The following is a 16,898-nucleotide window of genomic DNA, read 5'->3' as shown; positions in this document are numbered from 1 at the left end:
AAAACTCCCTTTCCACCAAATCCTTTCCAGATTTTTCTGATTATTTCTTTTTTACTTGAAATTTAGGTAGAAATAGCAACAATGGATCCTTTATACTGAAACATCAACTTCAGTACTAGGAGGGTTAGCAACAGTCCCACAAAATCTATACAACTCTCTAACCACACTAAATGGAAGCAGTTTTCCTCCTGATTTTCATTTGTTTTAAGGACAGCTATAAAAACTGCAAATATCACTTAGGCTAGAACTCTGTGGTAAAGAATGGTTACATTTAACTGCAAGCAAAGAAAAGAAAAAGTGAAATGGTCATTTCATTAGCTATGGAGACTTCTTCAGTCCTGACAATTGGGTGATTTGTTAGTCTGTGGTAGCCTAACACAGCAAACTTAATACTGGTTGAATTTTAGAACTTCTGAAATGTAAAAGAAGAATAAGTTCTAGTTAGAGTGCTGACAAATGCATTTGTATTTAGAATGTATTGTTAAAAACTAAACTAGGACCTTAATTTAGTTAAGTCTGAAATAATTAAATCATTGTGATTTAAAAGCTCATAGAAAATAATCTATCCATCAGAAGATGAATTATTTTGCTTACAGCAATTATGGCTTAACTGGTATATTATAAAACACATGTAGGCATGCTATGGATTACTTACCATTTTCTTGTATAAGATCGCAAGATGCTTTACCGTATAAGCCAAAGAAGGGTGATCAGGAGCTAATGCTCGTCTCCGAATGTCTAAGGCTCTTTCATAAAGTTCTTCTGCTTTGTCATACTGTTTCTTTTCATTGCACAGAGCCGCCAGATTATTCAAAGACTGGGCACAGTCAGGGTGATCTGGTCCTAGAACTCTCTCCCTCATCTCCAAGGAACGCTTCAGAAACTGGTCAGCTGTTCTATGAACAAAAGACCCAGACCGTTTAAACTATTCTCTAGAGGTCAGAACCCTAGTCCTAATTAGGAGGAGAACTGAAGTACTTTTATTCTTAAATCCAAGATAGTTAAAATGAAGGATTCAGCTCAAAATCCTCTTTCCCACCCCTCATCTCTTTCTGCCCTTTTCCAAAAATTAAATATGCCTTCCTGGTAGTGTGAGACCCTAAAGTATCTGGATAATTGTCTTAGTTCTCCACTTCACTTCTCCTAAAAGACAAACTCATAAATAGTTTCCAAAACAAACTTTTTATATCTTAAAAATTACTAAGCCAAACTCAAAGGATTTTGGTATTCTTTCTTTCTCCCTCCCTTTGGAGTTAGTACTAAATCTGGTTGGGTTTTTGTTTTTTTTTTTTTTTTTTGGCATTTTGGCTGCATTGTGCCATGCAAGATGGTTCCCTGACCAGGGGTAGAACCTGGGCCTCCACAGTAAAAGAGCCAAATCCTAACCAACAGGCTGCAAGGGAGCTCCCTAGTACTAAATAAGTTTTAATTAAAGAACCCTTTGTGGGACTTCCCTGATAGTGCAGTGGATAAGAATCTGTCAGCCAGTACAGGGGACACGTGTTCAATTCCTGGTCTGGGAAGACTACATATGCCTCTGGGTCAAAACTACTCAGCCTGTAATGTAGAGCCAGGGAGCCGCAACTACTGAGCCTGTGTGCTACAACTATTGATGCCCATGTGCCCTAGAGCCCACACTCTTTAACAAAAGAAGCCACCACTATGAGAAGCCTGAGCACCACAACAAACAGTAGACCTTGCTCCTTTGTGAAGTGGGCTAAATATTTGTATTTTTCTGATATCAAAAATGTCAAGTCTATTATATTTTGCTGACATACAAAGAAGTCCAAAAAACACTCATTTATCATAAAAGAGTCTTTTTGAGTCTACACTCAAATAAAGTGAAGAATAAAATTAGCAGCCATCTACACTCTTTTCTTTATTTTCCCTCAGTTCCAAGTTTGTTCTTATGTGAGATCTTTTGTACAATATCTACACAAAGTCACTTGTTATAAACATATAAAATACTAAGGAAACTACAGAATATCTTTTTAGTTACTAAAGAAACCATGTGAAAGGGAGCAGTGGAGAAATTGTCATGGTCTTTGTTAAATGTGGCCATGTTCATAACATATCATACGTGAAAAATTCTGTCAGTTTTTTCTCGCTTGGCTTGACGGAAATGTAAAACAGCTTTGCCTCTAAGAGATGAAACGAACGCCTGTTTCCAGTGTTAACAGTATGGTACTCACTCTAGGTTGTTCTGAAGATAGTAGAGCACACCCAGTTCATTGAGGGTCCGAGCATTGTCAGGTGTATCCTTGCCTAATGTGAGCTCTTCTAATTGTAGGGCCCGTCTGCGCAAAAGGGAAAATCCATACTGGAGAAACACAGAAATTCACAACAATCATCAACAAAGTGCAATCTCTGATTCTGAAGGGATATACTAGGGTTCTGAAAAAATCCTTTCTCCTTTTGTTTCCTTTAAAGTAGATGACAATTACTTTAAGTATACTGAATTACTCTAATGATTATTAAAAAATATACATACTTCCCAGTGACATCACATTCTTAAATTCATTTAAAACTATTTTGTGAAAATGACTGTGATATTTTAGCAAAATGAACAGAATCCCTACATGCATCAAAAAGATTAGGAAACAGAATTAATGTGCATATATTTATTAACCCTATTACTAAACATTTAATACCAGGTACTACTATGGTTTTTCCAGTGGTCATGTATGGATGTGAGAGTTGGACTATAAAGCAAGCTGAGCGCTGAAGAATTGATGCTTCTGAACTGTGGTGTTGGAGAAGACTCTTGAGAGTCCCTTGGACTGCAAGGAGATCCAACCAGTCCTTTCTGAAGGAGATCAGCTCTGGGATTTCTTTGGAGGGATTGATGCTAAAGCTGAAACTCCAGTACTTTGGCCACCTCATGCAAAGAGTTAACTCATTGGAAAAGACTCTGATGCTGGGAGGGATTGGGGGCAGGAGGAGAAGGGGACAACAGAGGATGAGATGGCTGGATGGCATCACCGACTCGATGGACGTGAGTCTGAGTGAACTCCGGGAGTTGGTGATGGACAGGGAGGCCTGGCGTGCTGTGATTCATGGGGTCGCAAAGAGTCAGACACGACTGAGCGGCTGAACTGAACTGAACTTAAAATTGCACAAAGCACTTGCAACTAGTAAACAAGTAAGTCCTGGAAATCAAATGTATAGCATAGGGAATAACGGCAACAATACTGTATTATAATCATCAAACTTGCTAAGAGACTAGATCTTAATTATTCCAACCACAAAAAAGAAATAATTTTGTGATGTGACATAATCATATTACAATATATAAATGCATCAAATAAATATGTTGTATGTCTTATATTTACACAATGTTAGATGTGAAATACATTTTAATAAAAAACAATATAGCATTTTAAGTTAAAATAAATATGCTATATTTATTTTATCAGTAGCTTAGAAAAATGAAAAATTTTTTGCACTTAAGGATAATAATGTCTTGGCATTTGAATGTAACATTAAATGTTTACTAAATTTCTTTTATTCTCTTTTCCAGCTCTTTAAAAAATTGAAACAGCTTTTAAGTTCATCTTCTAAAATCTAACCTTTATCATTTTTGTTAATTTTTATTGGCATATAATTGTTTCACACTAAAATCTAGTCTTTGGATTATATAGTTCTACTTTTTAAAAATTAAAAAAAATTTCCCCAGCTTTATTGAGATATAATTGACATATAACACTGTGTAAATTTAAAGTGTACAACATTATGATATGACATATGTATATAGTATAAAATGATTACCAAAATATATAGTTCCACTTTTTAAACTATACAAATTTGTACTTCTCAGTGATACTAATATTTAAACATGTATTTTAAACTAGAAAATATTAATTAGTACTTCCCTAGAAATCAATTTTTAAAGTCAAAAGTTTTTAAATATGTGAGGTTTATGCATCTACATTATGATACGGAGATGTTCTTTTCCTTTTTGTTCAAAATACAACACAAAAGAAATCTCTCATTACCAAGTTGCCTTTTCTCCTTGCAGCTTTCTGGCGAATTTTAAATGATTTTTTCCTAAAATGTTCAGCTTGTTCATATCTTAAAAAAAAAAAAAAGTAAGTCAAAGGAAAGCAACATGTCCAAAGTGTCATACTTCAGTGAAATAAAGCACCAACGTAAAGTCTTTTTTTTGCTAATTAAATACAACATTATTTCTAGAAGTGATAGTCATATGGAATGAAAAATCTTAAACAAAAACTTTCACAAAGCAAAATCTAATAAATCTAGTCCTCCAAGTGGGCTTCCATGGGACTCAGTGGTAAAGAATCTGCCTGACTATGCATGAGATGCAGGTTCAATCCCTGAGTCAGGAGAAGGGAAATGGATCCCTGGAGAAGGCAATGGCAACCCACTCCAACATTCTTGTCTGGGAAATCCCATGCAGAGAGGAGCCTGGCGAGATATAGTCCATGGGGTCACAAAAGACTCAGACATGACTTAGCAACTAAAAGACCAAGTCTTCCAACTAGCTGACGTTTAACTATTTTTTAGCTGATTAAACTCATTTTGAGTTTAAAAGGCAATCTCTAAAATGCAATCCAATTAAATGAAAATTCAAAACTTTAGTTTGCTATATCAACTAATTTTTGGTCACACAGAAATGGAAAATTCACACAAAATCTGTGTGAAACAATATTTTTAGAAGTTAAAAAATTCCAATATGTGTCACTTATGATTGAGCAAAAGAAATGATTTCAGATAGAGAAGAGATACCTTTCAGAGGATGTATTATACTAGGGATCAAACTTCTGTAAACTGCTAGATAGTAAGCATTTTTGCCTTTGTGGGTTATGTGATTGCTGTTGAAACTAAAAAGCTACTGTTGAAGCATGAAAGCAGCCACAGATAATATGTAAAAAAAAAAAAAAAAAACTATGGCTGTGTTCCACTACAACCTTAGGTCCAAAACGGGGGTACCTTCTGGACTGGGCATGTGGGTGATGGTTTGCTGTCCCCTGTATTAGCAGTACTCAGTATTACAAAGCCAGTCAGCAAAGGAGCTCATTTTCACTCCAAAGTCCATGCTCTGTCCTATCTGAACCTTGTCTCTGAAACAGAGATGAACCTTGCAGTTCTAATTTTGTTTACCCCATGAAGACCCAGACCAAGAATAATATTTGAATATGGTGGATTCAAAAGAATATACGATAAGGAAAGTACAGGATAAAGAAAAGTACACAGCCACAAAACAATGCCTCCCACATAAGTACATTAAGAACTCTAATTCCCTGTCAAAAAACCAGAGAATTACTAATTGAAATCTTACTTATCTTGTTTCTGGTACAAAGTTGCAAGTGCCTCAAGTTCGCGAGCAATATGTGGATGGTCTGAACCATAGGCATTTTCTGAGATTTCCAATGCCTGTTTATACAGTTGTTCTGCATTGGCAAACTTCTTCCACTGCACATACACACTTGCGAGTTGGTGGAGAGACTGAGCTACTTGTGGATGATCTGGATCTAAAGCTGTTTCTCGAATTTCCAGAGACCTCTGCAAAGGCACAACAGCCTGGGGAAGAAAAAGGTTAAAGACCAATTAATGTGAGTGAAATCCTATAAGATTTGCCATCTGATTAGCACAACAAAGGAAAGCAACATCAATTCCTAGGAAGGAGAAAAGGGTAAACACGAAGACCCACACAGTCTCTAACTCCCTGAAGTTACCTGACTGAGAAGGCCTAGATCCTTGAGAAATCGCCCCAGGGTTTCATAAAGGTCAGCTAAGCAAACCATGCTCTCTTCGCCTTCACAGTTTTTCTCATACTGCTTCAGTGAATCAAAGTATTCTGCTGCCATTGCGATTTTGTCTTTGCCAACAAACTGCCAATAACTCAGCAACTCAGCAAAATGTCCTCTGTTTCAACAAATAACAGTGATATAATGAAAAAGAAATGTTAAACCCCACTACTGAGTGAAGATTCCACAAACTCATATCAAGCTACTGATTGTATTAGGCGGCCAGTCCAGTGTAGTGAGGTAAAGGTGTAAACTGGGCCTGCCATCTGAGTCCACAGCACTCTAGCTGTGTTCTCTCCTACCTCATCATTCTCGACTGCAGAAGGAGCACACCGACATCACTTGCCTCAAGTGTTGCTTTAAGGAGATCATGGCATGTAGCAAGTACTCCATAGTGTTGGCTGTTACCATTAATACCATTATGGTTAGTCACCAATGGAATCCTATCAGAATCCTGTTTAGACTTTTTATGATATGCAGTCAACTGCCGAGTTCACCCCAAAATTATTTTAAATGATGGAAATAGAAACAGAAGAAACAAAGCACAGGCAAGCTGTCAGAATACCTGCTTTGTATTTTCATCAAGGAATGGAATGATAAAAGTGAGCTTATTCATCTGTAGATGGTATTAAGTAGGATGGAGAGCTGTTAAACTAAGGGATAAATCTCATTTCAAATCATGAGAAACTGGATGGAGATGAGAAATAATTTATGAGCTGCAACAAAGAAATTTGAGAGAGATCATTAAGGAACAAAACAAATCATGCAGCTAAGTTATGAGAAGTGTCTAAATTTCTAGGTGAGATGGAGGTGGGACTTAGAGGTCAGAAGGTTGGCTTATAAAAAGGTGATTCTGCAAGAGGCAAATTCAGACACACCAAGAGATGACAATGAGACATAAAGGATTTCCCTTAGCCAGTGGCTAAGACTTGGTGCTTCCACTGCACAGGATGTGGGTTTGACCTCTGGTAAGAGAAATAAGATCCCACATGCCACATGGTACAGCCTAAAAGATAGAATAAAAACTTAAAAAAGATTATTATAAGAAAAGGGTAAGGCTTTCTTTAAATTCTGACACCAGTCAGATCCTATGAAGAGCCCAAAGTCTAGTTTGAAGGCTATACTTTAAAATACTTGGATGCCCTAAGAAGTAGACATCATGAACTACCTCTCTGGGTGGTCTGGATTTAAACCTGCTTCAGTGAAAGATTAAGATACAAAGCTATCTCAAGAGCATTCCAGCTCTGATTTTATAAAAACAATACTCTTATCTTTTTTGTTTGGGCTTCCTTGGTGGCACGGATGGTAAAGAATCTGCCTGTAATGTGGGAGACTTTGGTTCGATCCCTGGGTTGGGAAGATACCCTGGAGAAAGGCACAGCAACCCACTTCAGTATTCTTGCCTGGGAACCCCCATGGACAGAGGAGCCTGGTGGGCTACAGTCCATGAGGTTGCAAAGAGTCAGACATAACTGAGTGACTAAGCACAGCACAGCATCTTTTTTGTTTACCTCTTGGGAAAAGTAGACGTGGCAATTCGCAAACTGTTTAAAAATTCTCCCATATTGTTTTATATTACGGTTACCACTGAAAGTGGACTAATTTTTAAATGAAGAATGCCATTTTCCCGTTACACCGAACAACTGTTTGAATCTGTTTTTCTGGGGAAAGATGTCCTACAAATAAGTTTTTTACCTTTTATAGAGGTTTTGAGACACAAAGAGGTTAAGAAGACAGTCATGCAGCTTCTGTTTACTTCCCTGCTGCTGGAAAAGCCAAGGTAGTTCATCTGCACTCCTCCAAGTCACTCGGTCCTGACTATTAGAAGAGAAGGGACAACATTCAACAGTACTGTCCCACAGTGAGAATGCTTCAGAAGACTACTGGCAAATGTTAAAGGAGGAGATATATATTTGATATATATCCTGTCCCTGACTCGATGAATAATACTGAGAAAATTAGGTAAAAATCAGAAACTTTATGAACATAACTATGGAAATAAAGTGATATTCAGGACCACTGATCAAACTCTATAGGTATTTTCCTATACCTATAGAGTAGGCATTGAACTATTAAAAAAACCATCAAGGGACACAAATTGAATTATCAAAAAAAAAACATCAGTGGACACACCCAGGTATTTATAGACATACACATATTTTTTAACTACTTAAACTCTTTAACTAGAATAAAATAAAAATAATAAAATGATCCTGCATTGATTTCACTTAAATCTTCAGCATAATATTAAAAGACTGACTTGCATAATTATATTTTGCTCTTTTGGCATTAACAGGAGAGAACTTAACCTTTAAAATAATAAGTAAATTTTTATACGTTGTTATTCCAAGAAAGAAAAAAATAAGGACACAGAGGTATAGTGTGTTGCAGAAGCTAAGAACAACAAAATGGACGTTTGTAATACCTTAGCTGCATGGTAAAATAGTTGGTTAGCTTTTGTCTATATGAAGCAATAATGGTGGGGCCTTCCATGTATTCTAGTCTCACTGTTTCCCAAGCCTACAGAGAAAAAGAAAAAATATCACACTCTATTTTCTGTAAGTCACTGTATATCTAACAATGAATTTTTAAAATGAAATTTATAATTATTTCAATTTATAGTTGTAGAATAGAAATAGCATTAAAATATTTAAAAATTCAGTATATATTTATGTGACAACTGACATGAGAATTCTTGTTAGAACTCAAAATATAATACAATTCAAACTTTTAGTGAATACATTAAAAATCTGAAATGTGGACTGCAAAAGTACTAAAAACAGCAAACTATATTTAAGTGATATATTAATACTACAAAGGAGAAAGATAAGCCTGTGAAATTACAAATATTTCACACCTACATATAACACCGCATACTCAAATGAAAGAATTTATTTATATTAGTTTACATATATAAATTAACCATGGCATTGAAGGGCTTCCCAGGTGGCATTAGTGATCAAGAACCTGCCTGCTAAAGCAAGAGACTTACGAGATGCGGGTTCAAAGGAAGATACCCTGGAGAAGGGGATGTCAACTCATCCATGTATTCTTGCCTGGAAAATTCCATGGACAGAGGGGTCTGGTGGGCTACAGTCCAGGGGGTTGTAAAGAACTGGACAGGACTGAACACACACACACACACACACACACACACATGTGCTCAATCCTAGAGAATGTTCCAGGTGCACTTGAACAGAATGTGTATTCTGCTATTTTTGATGTAATGTCTTGAAAATATCAACTAAGTCTAACTATTATATTGTATCATTTTGGCTGTCTGTTGCTTTACTGATTTTCTGTCTCAAAGACCTGTTCATTGATGTGAGTCAAGTGTTAAAGTCTCCTACTATTATTGTATTCCCATCAATTTATCCCTTTATGTCTGTATTTGTTTTATGTATTTAGTTGCTTCTATATTGACTGAATATATGTTGATGAGTGTACTATCATCTCATTGTATTGATCCTTTTATCATAATATAGTATCCTTCTTTATCTCTCTTTATAACCTTTGACTTAAAGTCTATTTTGTTTGATATGAATATTGTAAACCCTGCTTTCTTGTCATTTCCATTTGCTTGAAATGGTTTTTTCCAACCTCTCACTTTCAATCTATGTGTATCATTTGCCCTAAAATGAGTCTCTTGTAGGCAGCATATTCTATACTCTTTTTTTATCCTTTCTGTGACTACATGTCTTTTGATTTAAGCATCTAGTCCATTGACATTTAAAGTAATTATTAATAGAAATGTATTTATTATTATTTTAAATCATGTTTTTCCATGATTTCATATTTCTTCTTTGTTCCTTTCTTTTCCTTTTTCCTTTTGGGGTTTGATGATTTTCTTTTGCATTATGCTTCTCTTCTCTTCTCTTTGGTTTTTGTAAATCTATTATATGTTTTTGATTTGTGGTTACCCTATGTTTCATGTATGCTAACCCCCTTCCTATATCTGCTTACTTTAGACTGGTAGTTATACAGCTCAAACACATTCTAGAGGAAAAAAAATCTACATTTTCTTATGCTCATCCCCCGCATTTTATGATCTTGATGTCCTCTTTTATATCTTCATGTTTGTCCTTTTGCTGTTTGTTGTGGTTATTACCACTTTCACAGAAATTTTTAAATATCTGTGTACCTGGTGGTTCAGTGGTAAATTTGCCTGCCAATGCATGAGATGCAGGTTCAATCCCTGTGTTGGGAAGATCCCCTGGAGAAGGAAATGGCAACCCACTCCAGTATTCTTGCCTGGGAAATCCATGGACAGAGGAGCCTGGCAGGCTATAGTCAATGAGATTGCAGAAGAGTTGGACATGACTTTGTGACTAACTAACAAACCAGCTTATTTCAATGATTTACTTTCCAATTGTGGTTTTCTCTTCCCTCTTGATTCTTACTTCTCTCCTATTTAGATAAGACCTTTCAATATTTCCTTTAGGATGGGTTTAGTATTGCTGTTTTTTTTTAAGTTTTTGCCCATCTGAAAAGTTCTAAATTATAATCTTGGAGGGTAGAGTATCCTAGGTTACAGATTTTTCTGTTTTAGGACTTTGAATATATTTTGTCATTCTATTCTGGCCTATAATGTTTCTGTAGAGAAATCATCTGATAGCCTTATGGGGATTCCCTTATAATCAACTCTTTGTTTTTCTCTTGCTTCCTTTAGTATCTTCTCTTTATATTTTGTTGTTATTCAATTTTTAAGTCATGTCTGACTCTGCGCCCACATGAACTGCAGCAATCCAGGCTTCTCTATCCCTCACTATTTCCCAGAGTTTGTTCAAACTTGTGTCCATTGAGTCAGTGATGCCATCCAACCATCTCATTCTCTGTCACCCCTTATTCTCTAGCCCTCTTTATGTTTAACTTTTGCCATTTTTTATTATAGGATGTATTGATATAGGTCTGTTTGGGTTTATCTTGTCTGTGCCTCCTGTACACAGGAGGATATGTTTCTTTCTTTAGGTTTGGGAAATTTTCAGGCATAATTTGTTCAAATATATTTTCAACCCCCCTTTTCTCTTTCTTCTCCTTCTGGGATCCCTACTATGTGTAGACTGACATGCTTTTATAGTATCCCATAGGTCTCTTATATTGCTTTTTTTTTATTCATTTGGTTTTCTGTCTGCTGTTCTGATAGGGTGATTTCCATTATTCTATCTTCCAGATCACTTATTCATTCTTCTGCATTATTTATTCTGCTCTTCATTACCTTTAGCCCAGCTTTCATTTCAGCAAGTGAATTTTCTAATTTTTCTTGGCTCCTCCTTCTAGTTTCTAGTCTCTTTGTACAGTAACCTACATTACTATGAATAGTCCTTTTTAATTCCTTCAGTATTTTCATTATCTTGTTGTTTCAGTGTCTATTAGATTGAAGAAGTCTGTCTCATTGTTTGTTCTTTAACGAGAACTCTCTTGATCTTTTATTTGGGAGTGGTTCCTCTGCTTCGTTTTACTTATATTTCTCTTACTCTATGGATTTAGGAGAAACAGTTATCTACTGTGGTCTTGGAGGACCATTTTTATGTCGGAGCATCCCTGTGTAGCCTGTGTGGACTTAACATTTTTTGGTATGAGGGCCATAAGAGAATACTAGGAACAATTACAGGTCAACAAATTCAACAACTTAGAAGAAATGGACAACTTTCTAGAAACATACAATCCAGCAAAACTGAATCAAGAAGAAATAAATAACTTGAACAGACCAATAACTAGAAGTAAAATAGAATCTGTAATTTATAAACTCCTTACAAACCAAAGTCCAAGGCCAGATGGCTTCACAAGTGAATTCTACCAAACATACAAGGAAGACCTTATACCAGTCTTTTCTAAACTCTTCTAAAAGACTGAAGAGAAAGGTACATTCCCAAAGAAACTCTATGAAGCCACCATCACCTGGATACCACACCAGACACTTCTGAAAAAGAAAATTATAGGCCATCTTTGATGAATATGGTTGCAAAAATTCTTAACAACATATTAACAAACTGAATTCAATGATACATAAAGATCATACACCACCACAACCAAGGTGGATTCATCCCAGAATCATAAGGATGATTTAATATATGCAAATTAATTAATGTGATATACCACATCAACAAAGAAAAGACAACACATGATCATCTCAATAAAGGCAGAAAAAGTATTTGAGAAAATTCAACATCCATCTATGATAAAAACTCTTACCAAAGTAGATCCAAAGGGAACATATCTCAGCATAATAAAAGCTATTTATTACAGGCCCACAGCCAGTATAATACTCAGTGGTGAAAAAATGAAAGCCTTCTCACTAAAATCTGGAAGAAGACAAAGATGCCCACTCTCCTCACTTCTCTTCAACATAGTATTTGAAGTCCTAGCCACAGCAATCAGACCAAAAAAAAAAAAGTAAAAGGTATTCAAATTGGTAGGGAAGAGTTAAAATTGTCATTATATGCAGATGACATGATACTGCATATAGAAAACTTTAAAGACTCCACACAAAAACTACTAGAACAGATCAATGATTTCAGGAAGATAGCAGGATATAAGATTAACATAAAGAAATCAGTTGTATTTCTTTACACTAACAATGAAATACTAGAGAATGTAAAAAATTATTCCTTTTAAAGTCATAGCAAAAAATTTACTTAGGAGTAAATCTTACCAAGGAGGTGAAAGACTTATATGCTGAGAGCTATAAAACATTAATAAAGGAAACAATATGATTCAAAAAAATAGAAGATATCCCATGCTCTTGCACTGGAAGAATTAATATTGTTAAAATGGACATACTACCCAAAGCAAACTATAGATTTAATGTTATCCCTACCAAATTACCCATGACATTTTTCACAAAACTAGAACAAATGATCCTAAAATTTATATGGAACCATAAAAAGTCAAAGAATTGACAAAGCAATCCTTAGGAAAAAGAACAAAGCAGGAGGCATAACCCCCCAAGACTTCAGACAATACTACAAAGCTATAGCAATCAAAACAGCATGATATTGGCACAAAAACAGACCTATGGATCAATGGAATGAAACAGCCAAGAAAAACACACACACATACTGTCAATTAATTTTCGACAAAGGAAGCAAGAAAATACAATGGAGAAAAGACAGTCTCTTCAGCAAGTGGTGTTAGCAAAGCTGTACAGCTGCATGTAAATCAGTGAAGTTAGAACACATCTCTCACCATACACAAAAACAAACTCAAAATGCCTTAAAGACTTAAATATAAGACATGACACCATAAAACTCATAGAAGAGAACATAGGCAAAACATTCTCTGACATAATTATACCAATGTTTTCTTAGGTCAGTCTCCCAAGGCAATAGAAATAAAAGCAAAACTAAACCAACAGGGCTTAATCAAATTTATAAGCTTCTGTACAGCAAAGGAAATCATAAACAAACAAAGGGAGAATATATTTGCAAATGATGTGACCAACAGAGGTTTAGTTTCCAAAATATACCAACAGCTCATACAACTCAATAAAAAAAAACCAAACAACCCAATCAAGAAATGAGTGGAAGACCTAAGTAGATATATCTCCAAAGACATACAGATGGTGAATAGGCATATGACAAGATACTCATTATTGCTAATTTTTAGAGAAATGTAAATCGAAACTACAGTGAGGTACCATCTCACACCAGTCAGAATGGCCATCATTAAAGTCTACAAATAACAAATGTTGGAGAGGGTGTAGAGAAAAGGGAATCCTCCCATAGTGTTGGTAGGGATGTAAGCTGGTACAGCCACTATGGAAAACAGCATGGAGGTTTCTTAAAAAATTAAAAATAGAGTAATCATAAGATCTGGCAATTCCACTCTTGGCATTTACCCAGAAAAAACTGTAATTCAAAAAGATACATGCACTTCTGTGTTCATGGTAGTTCTCTTTACAATAGCCAAGACATGGAAAATACCTAAATGTCCATCAATAGGAGAATGGATAAAAAATACATGGCACATATATGCAATGGAATATTTATTCAGCCATAAATAAAAGAATTAAAATGAAGCATGGATGGACCTAGTGATTTTCATACTAAGCGAAGTCAGAAAGAGACAAACTGTGATTACCACTTATATGTGGAATCTAAAATATGACACAAACAAACATATCTATGAAACAGAATCACAGACACAGAAAACAAATTTGTGTTTTCCAAGGGGAAGGGGTAGTTGGGGAGGGAAGGATTGGGAATTTGGGATTAACAGATGCAACTTATGCAGTACAAAAAAAAGAGTTATATTAGTCATTATTTACTAGGTGCTAGAAATCATGTTTAGGACTTCACCAAGACAAATTAATTATTTACCATTTCAATTAATTATCTTCACAACCCTTGAGGTAAGCTAAAAACATCTGCCCAAGGCTCAGAGAACTTGTCCAGGGTTACATTAAGCTGTAAAGAGCTGGGCTGTGAATTGAGGCAGAGTAACAGAACCCAAGCTCTTAAAACATTATAATACACCAACAATACAATGAAACATAAAATTGAAAAAACATTTTTCTCTTTCAGAAAAAACTACTTTTTAAAGTAATAGCCATTTCATAAAGGTATTTACTTCATAAGAATATTAGCCAAATTTTGTATCTAACCTAAAATTACTGGAAAAATATCTGTAATGCCAAATGAGATTTCAATTTGTCTTTTAATTGAAATATTTGAAATAATATGGTATTATATAGCATAATACATATGTGATGATATGTAGACATTTCAATAAGTGAAAAAACTTTACTAAGAAAACATTTACCTGTAGATGTTGAAACTTAAGCAAACCGCAACCATAAGTCAACAAACACATTTTGTGTAAACTGTGAATAAGGGAGGTCAAGACAGTCCAGGACATCTCAGGATAGAGTTCCATCAATTCTGACTCATTCACACCATTGTGACTAATATTTACAAGGCAGAGAATCTAGGTAGATAAAATAAATTAACAGTGATTATACAGTACCTCTATTGTTAACTAATAGCCATTAAAATGTCCATAATTATTTTCAGCTTATAACTTATTCAAATTTATCATTCAAGTGACTTAATAAGCCAAGAAACAGATTTCCTAAAACACACTTTCCAAAAGACACTAATCAAGAATAAGACAGTGTACATATAAAATGTAGCATGCCAAAGATAATATACATATAGAAAAAGTTTAGTGAAATTAAAACTTCAGGAAATGTATTAATAAAACTAATGATAGAGTTCCAATTCTGGGAAGATGGTGGAAGAAAACAACCCTCTTAGTACAAATGCCTCTTAATATCAGATAACAACAAGTAACAAAACATTTCTAAAATCATAATTGAACCTTCAGAAAAGAAAGAGAAATCCCCCAAGTATCCCAAATAGGAAACTGAAAATTTAGATAGATAAATAGCAGAACAAGAAGACAAGGAAGGAAGCTTGTGGGCTTAGAGGTAGAATGAAAAGTCCAACCTACAGGAACCCCCCCAGGCTGAGAAATAAACACAAAAATGGATTCAGGTTAAAACTATAAGGGCTCAGCAAGGTTGTTAGTGAATTTCCAAAAACTAAGTTGAATAACCAGCAACAAAAAAAGTTTTACAAGTTATTTTAACTACTACAGAGTCATTAGAAACAAATTTTAACAAAAGATGTTCAAAATTTTTATGGGACAGAAGATAAAATGTTATTTGAAAATCAGTCAAGACGATGACTAAATAAATGGAGAACTATCTAGCTTTCCATGAAGGAGAAGATATAAGATAATTTTTCCCAAATTAGCCTCTAAATTCAGTGCAATTCCAATTAAAAAATTGCATATTGAATTTCCATGGCACTCGCTGAGCCAACTCTAAAGATACACATGGGAAATGAGCCAAGACAACTATGAAAAATATTAAGAGGGGGTTTGCCCAATGAAATATCAAAGCTTACTTTCAAGTTCTAATACTTAAGACAGTGGTATTGATAAGGAATAGTAAATTGGAACAGAAGAGCCTAGAAACAGACTCATGTTTTTATATGAGCTTGATACCTGAGAGGTGGCATTCCAAATCAGTAGAAAAGATATAAAGTAAAATGAACAATTAACTAGCTATATTTTAAAAGATTAAGAATTAGGCTCCTGGGAATTCCCTGCAGTATCCCAGGTTCAATTCCTGGTCAGGGAACTAAGATCCTGCAAGCTGTGCAGCATAGCAAAAAAAAAGTAGATTCCTTCCTCACACAATAAATAAAAATATGTAATGTGCATTAAGGACTTACACATGAAGAACAAAATTGTAAAATATTTTGAAGGGAAAAATATCAAATCATTTTTATGACAGCAAAGGATAAAAAAAAAAAAGATAAACAGACATAAACCATAAAAGAAACTGTGGATAAATCTCATTTTATTAAAATAAAACTTTGTATAATGATGTCATAAGGTTAAAACACAAGAACAGGGAAGACATTAATTTGTAAACTCTATAACAAAGAATTTGTATTCAATATGCAGAACCTTTAAAAACTAACAGATCAACAAGAAAAAGTCAACTCAGTTAAAAAATGGGTAAAGGACCTGACCCAGCAACTCACAGAAGATGAAACAAGAATAGCCAAGAAGCATGAAAAGATGAAAAATCTCCATGATAATCAGGAAAATGAAGATTCCCTGAGATATCACTTCTGGTCATAAGCACGCTATGGCAGTGGGTATAGTATATGCTTGAAACATATTTAACATTACAGGGATTTACCATTTACTTCAATTCACACACAAATCCAAACATGGCAAAATAATCTTCCCTTTATAAGTTTATTACATTTTACCTGTTTCATTAGTTCTTTATCTGTATCGTTTGCCATGGACTCCTGGATAGATCGCAGAACAAGTCTGTATAATGAAACAGTGTCTTGACACTGGAAACACTGAAGAAGGATTTTATCTAAATTGCCTGCTCTCCCAGCACTGTTGGAATTGAGAACAGATTTAATTTCTTACAGTCTGCCAACAACTGAATAATTGGGGGTAAATAAAAACAATGCTCTACTTTATCATTTTTATACTGTTCAACTGGTGACAACAGGAATTCGATAAAACACGGCCCAGGAAAACGTTAGTTTTATGGGACTGCTAGAATCATCAGAGTTATTTTCGTATACCATTTAGTTC

The 16,898-nt window shown here is 34.9% G+C and overlaps 1 protein-coding gene across 1 annotated transcript in view; it reads right to left on the bottom strand.

The window, feature by feature from the left end:
• The window catches only part of LOC120860373 (nephrocystin-3-like), a 52,927-nt gene that overhangs the window by 3,252 nt on the left and 32,777 nt on the right, over positions 1 to 16,898 (bottom strand). Inside the window, exons 16-24 of the mRNA XM_040236174.1 lie at positions 16,556 to 16,694; positions 14,529 to 14,693; positions 8,194 to 8,288; positions 7,464 to 7,586; positions 5,697 to 5,886; positions 5,300 to 5,541; positions 3,996 to 4,071; positions 2,193 to 2,320; positions 656 to 896 (exon numbers count right to left, since the gene is read on the bottom strand). Coding sequence (XP_040092108.1) covers positions 656 to 896; positions 2,193 to 2,320; positions 3,996 to 4,071; positions 5,300 to 5,541; positions 5,697 to 5,886; positions 7,464 to 7,586; positions 8,194 to 8,288; positions 14,529 to 14,693; positions 16,556 to 16,694 — 1,399 coding nt within the window. The remainder of the gene's footprint in view (positions 1 to 655; positions 897 to 2,192; positions 2,321 to 3,995; positions 4,072 to 5,299; positions 5,542 to 5,696; positions 5,887 to 7,463; positions 7,587 to 8,193; positions 8,289 to 14,528; positions 14,694 to 16,555; positions 16,695 to 16,898) is intronic.

Source organism: Oryx dammah, unplaced genomic scaffold (assembly GCF_014754425.2).
Source record: "Oryx dammah isolate SB20612 unplaced genomic scaffold, SCBI_Odam_1.1 HiC_scaffold_11058, whole genome shotgun sequence".
Classification (NCBI taxonomy): Eukaryota; Metazoa; Chordata; class Mammalia; order Artiodactyla; family Bovidae; genus Oryx; species Oryx dammah.
This window is presented reverse-complemented; position numbering and strand designations above follow the sequence as displayed.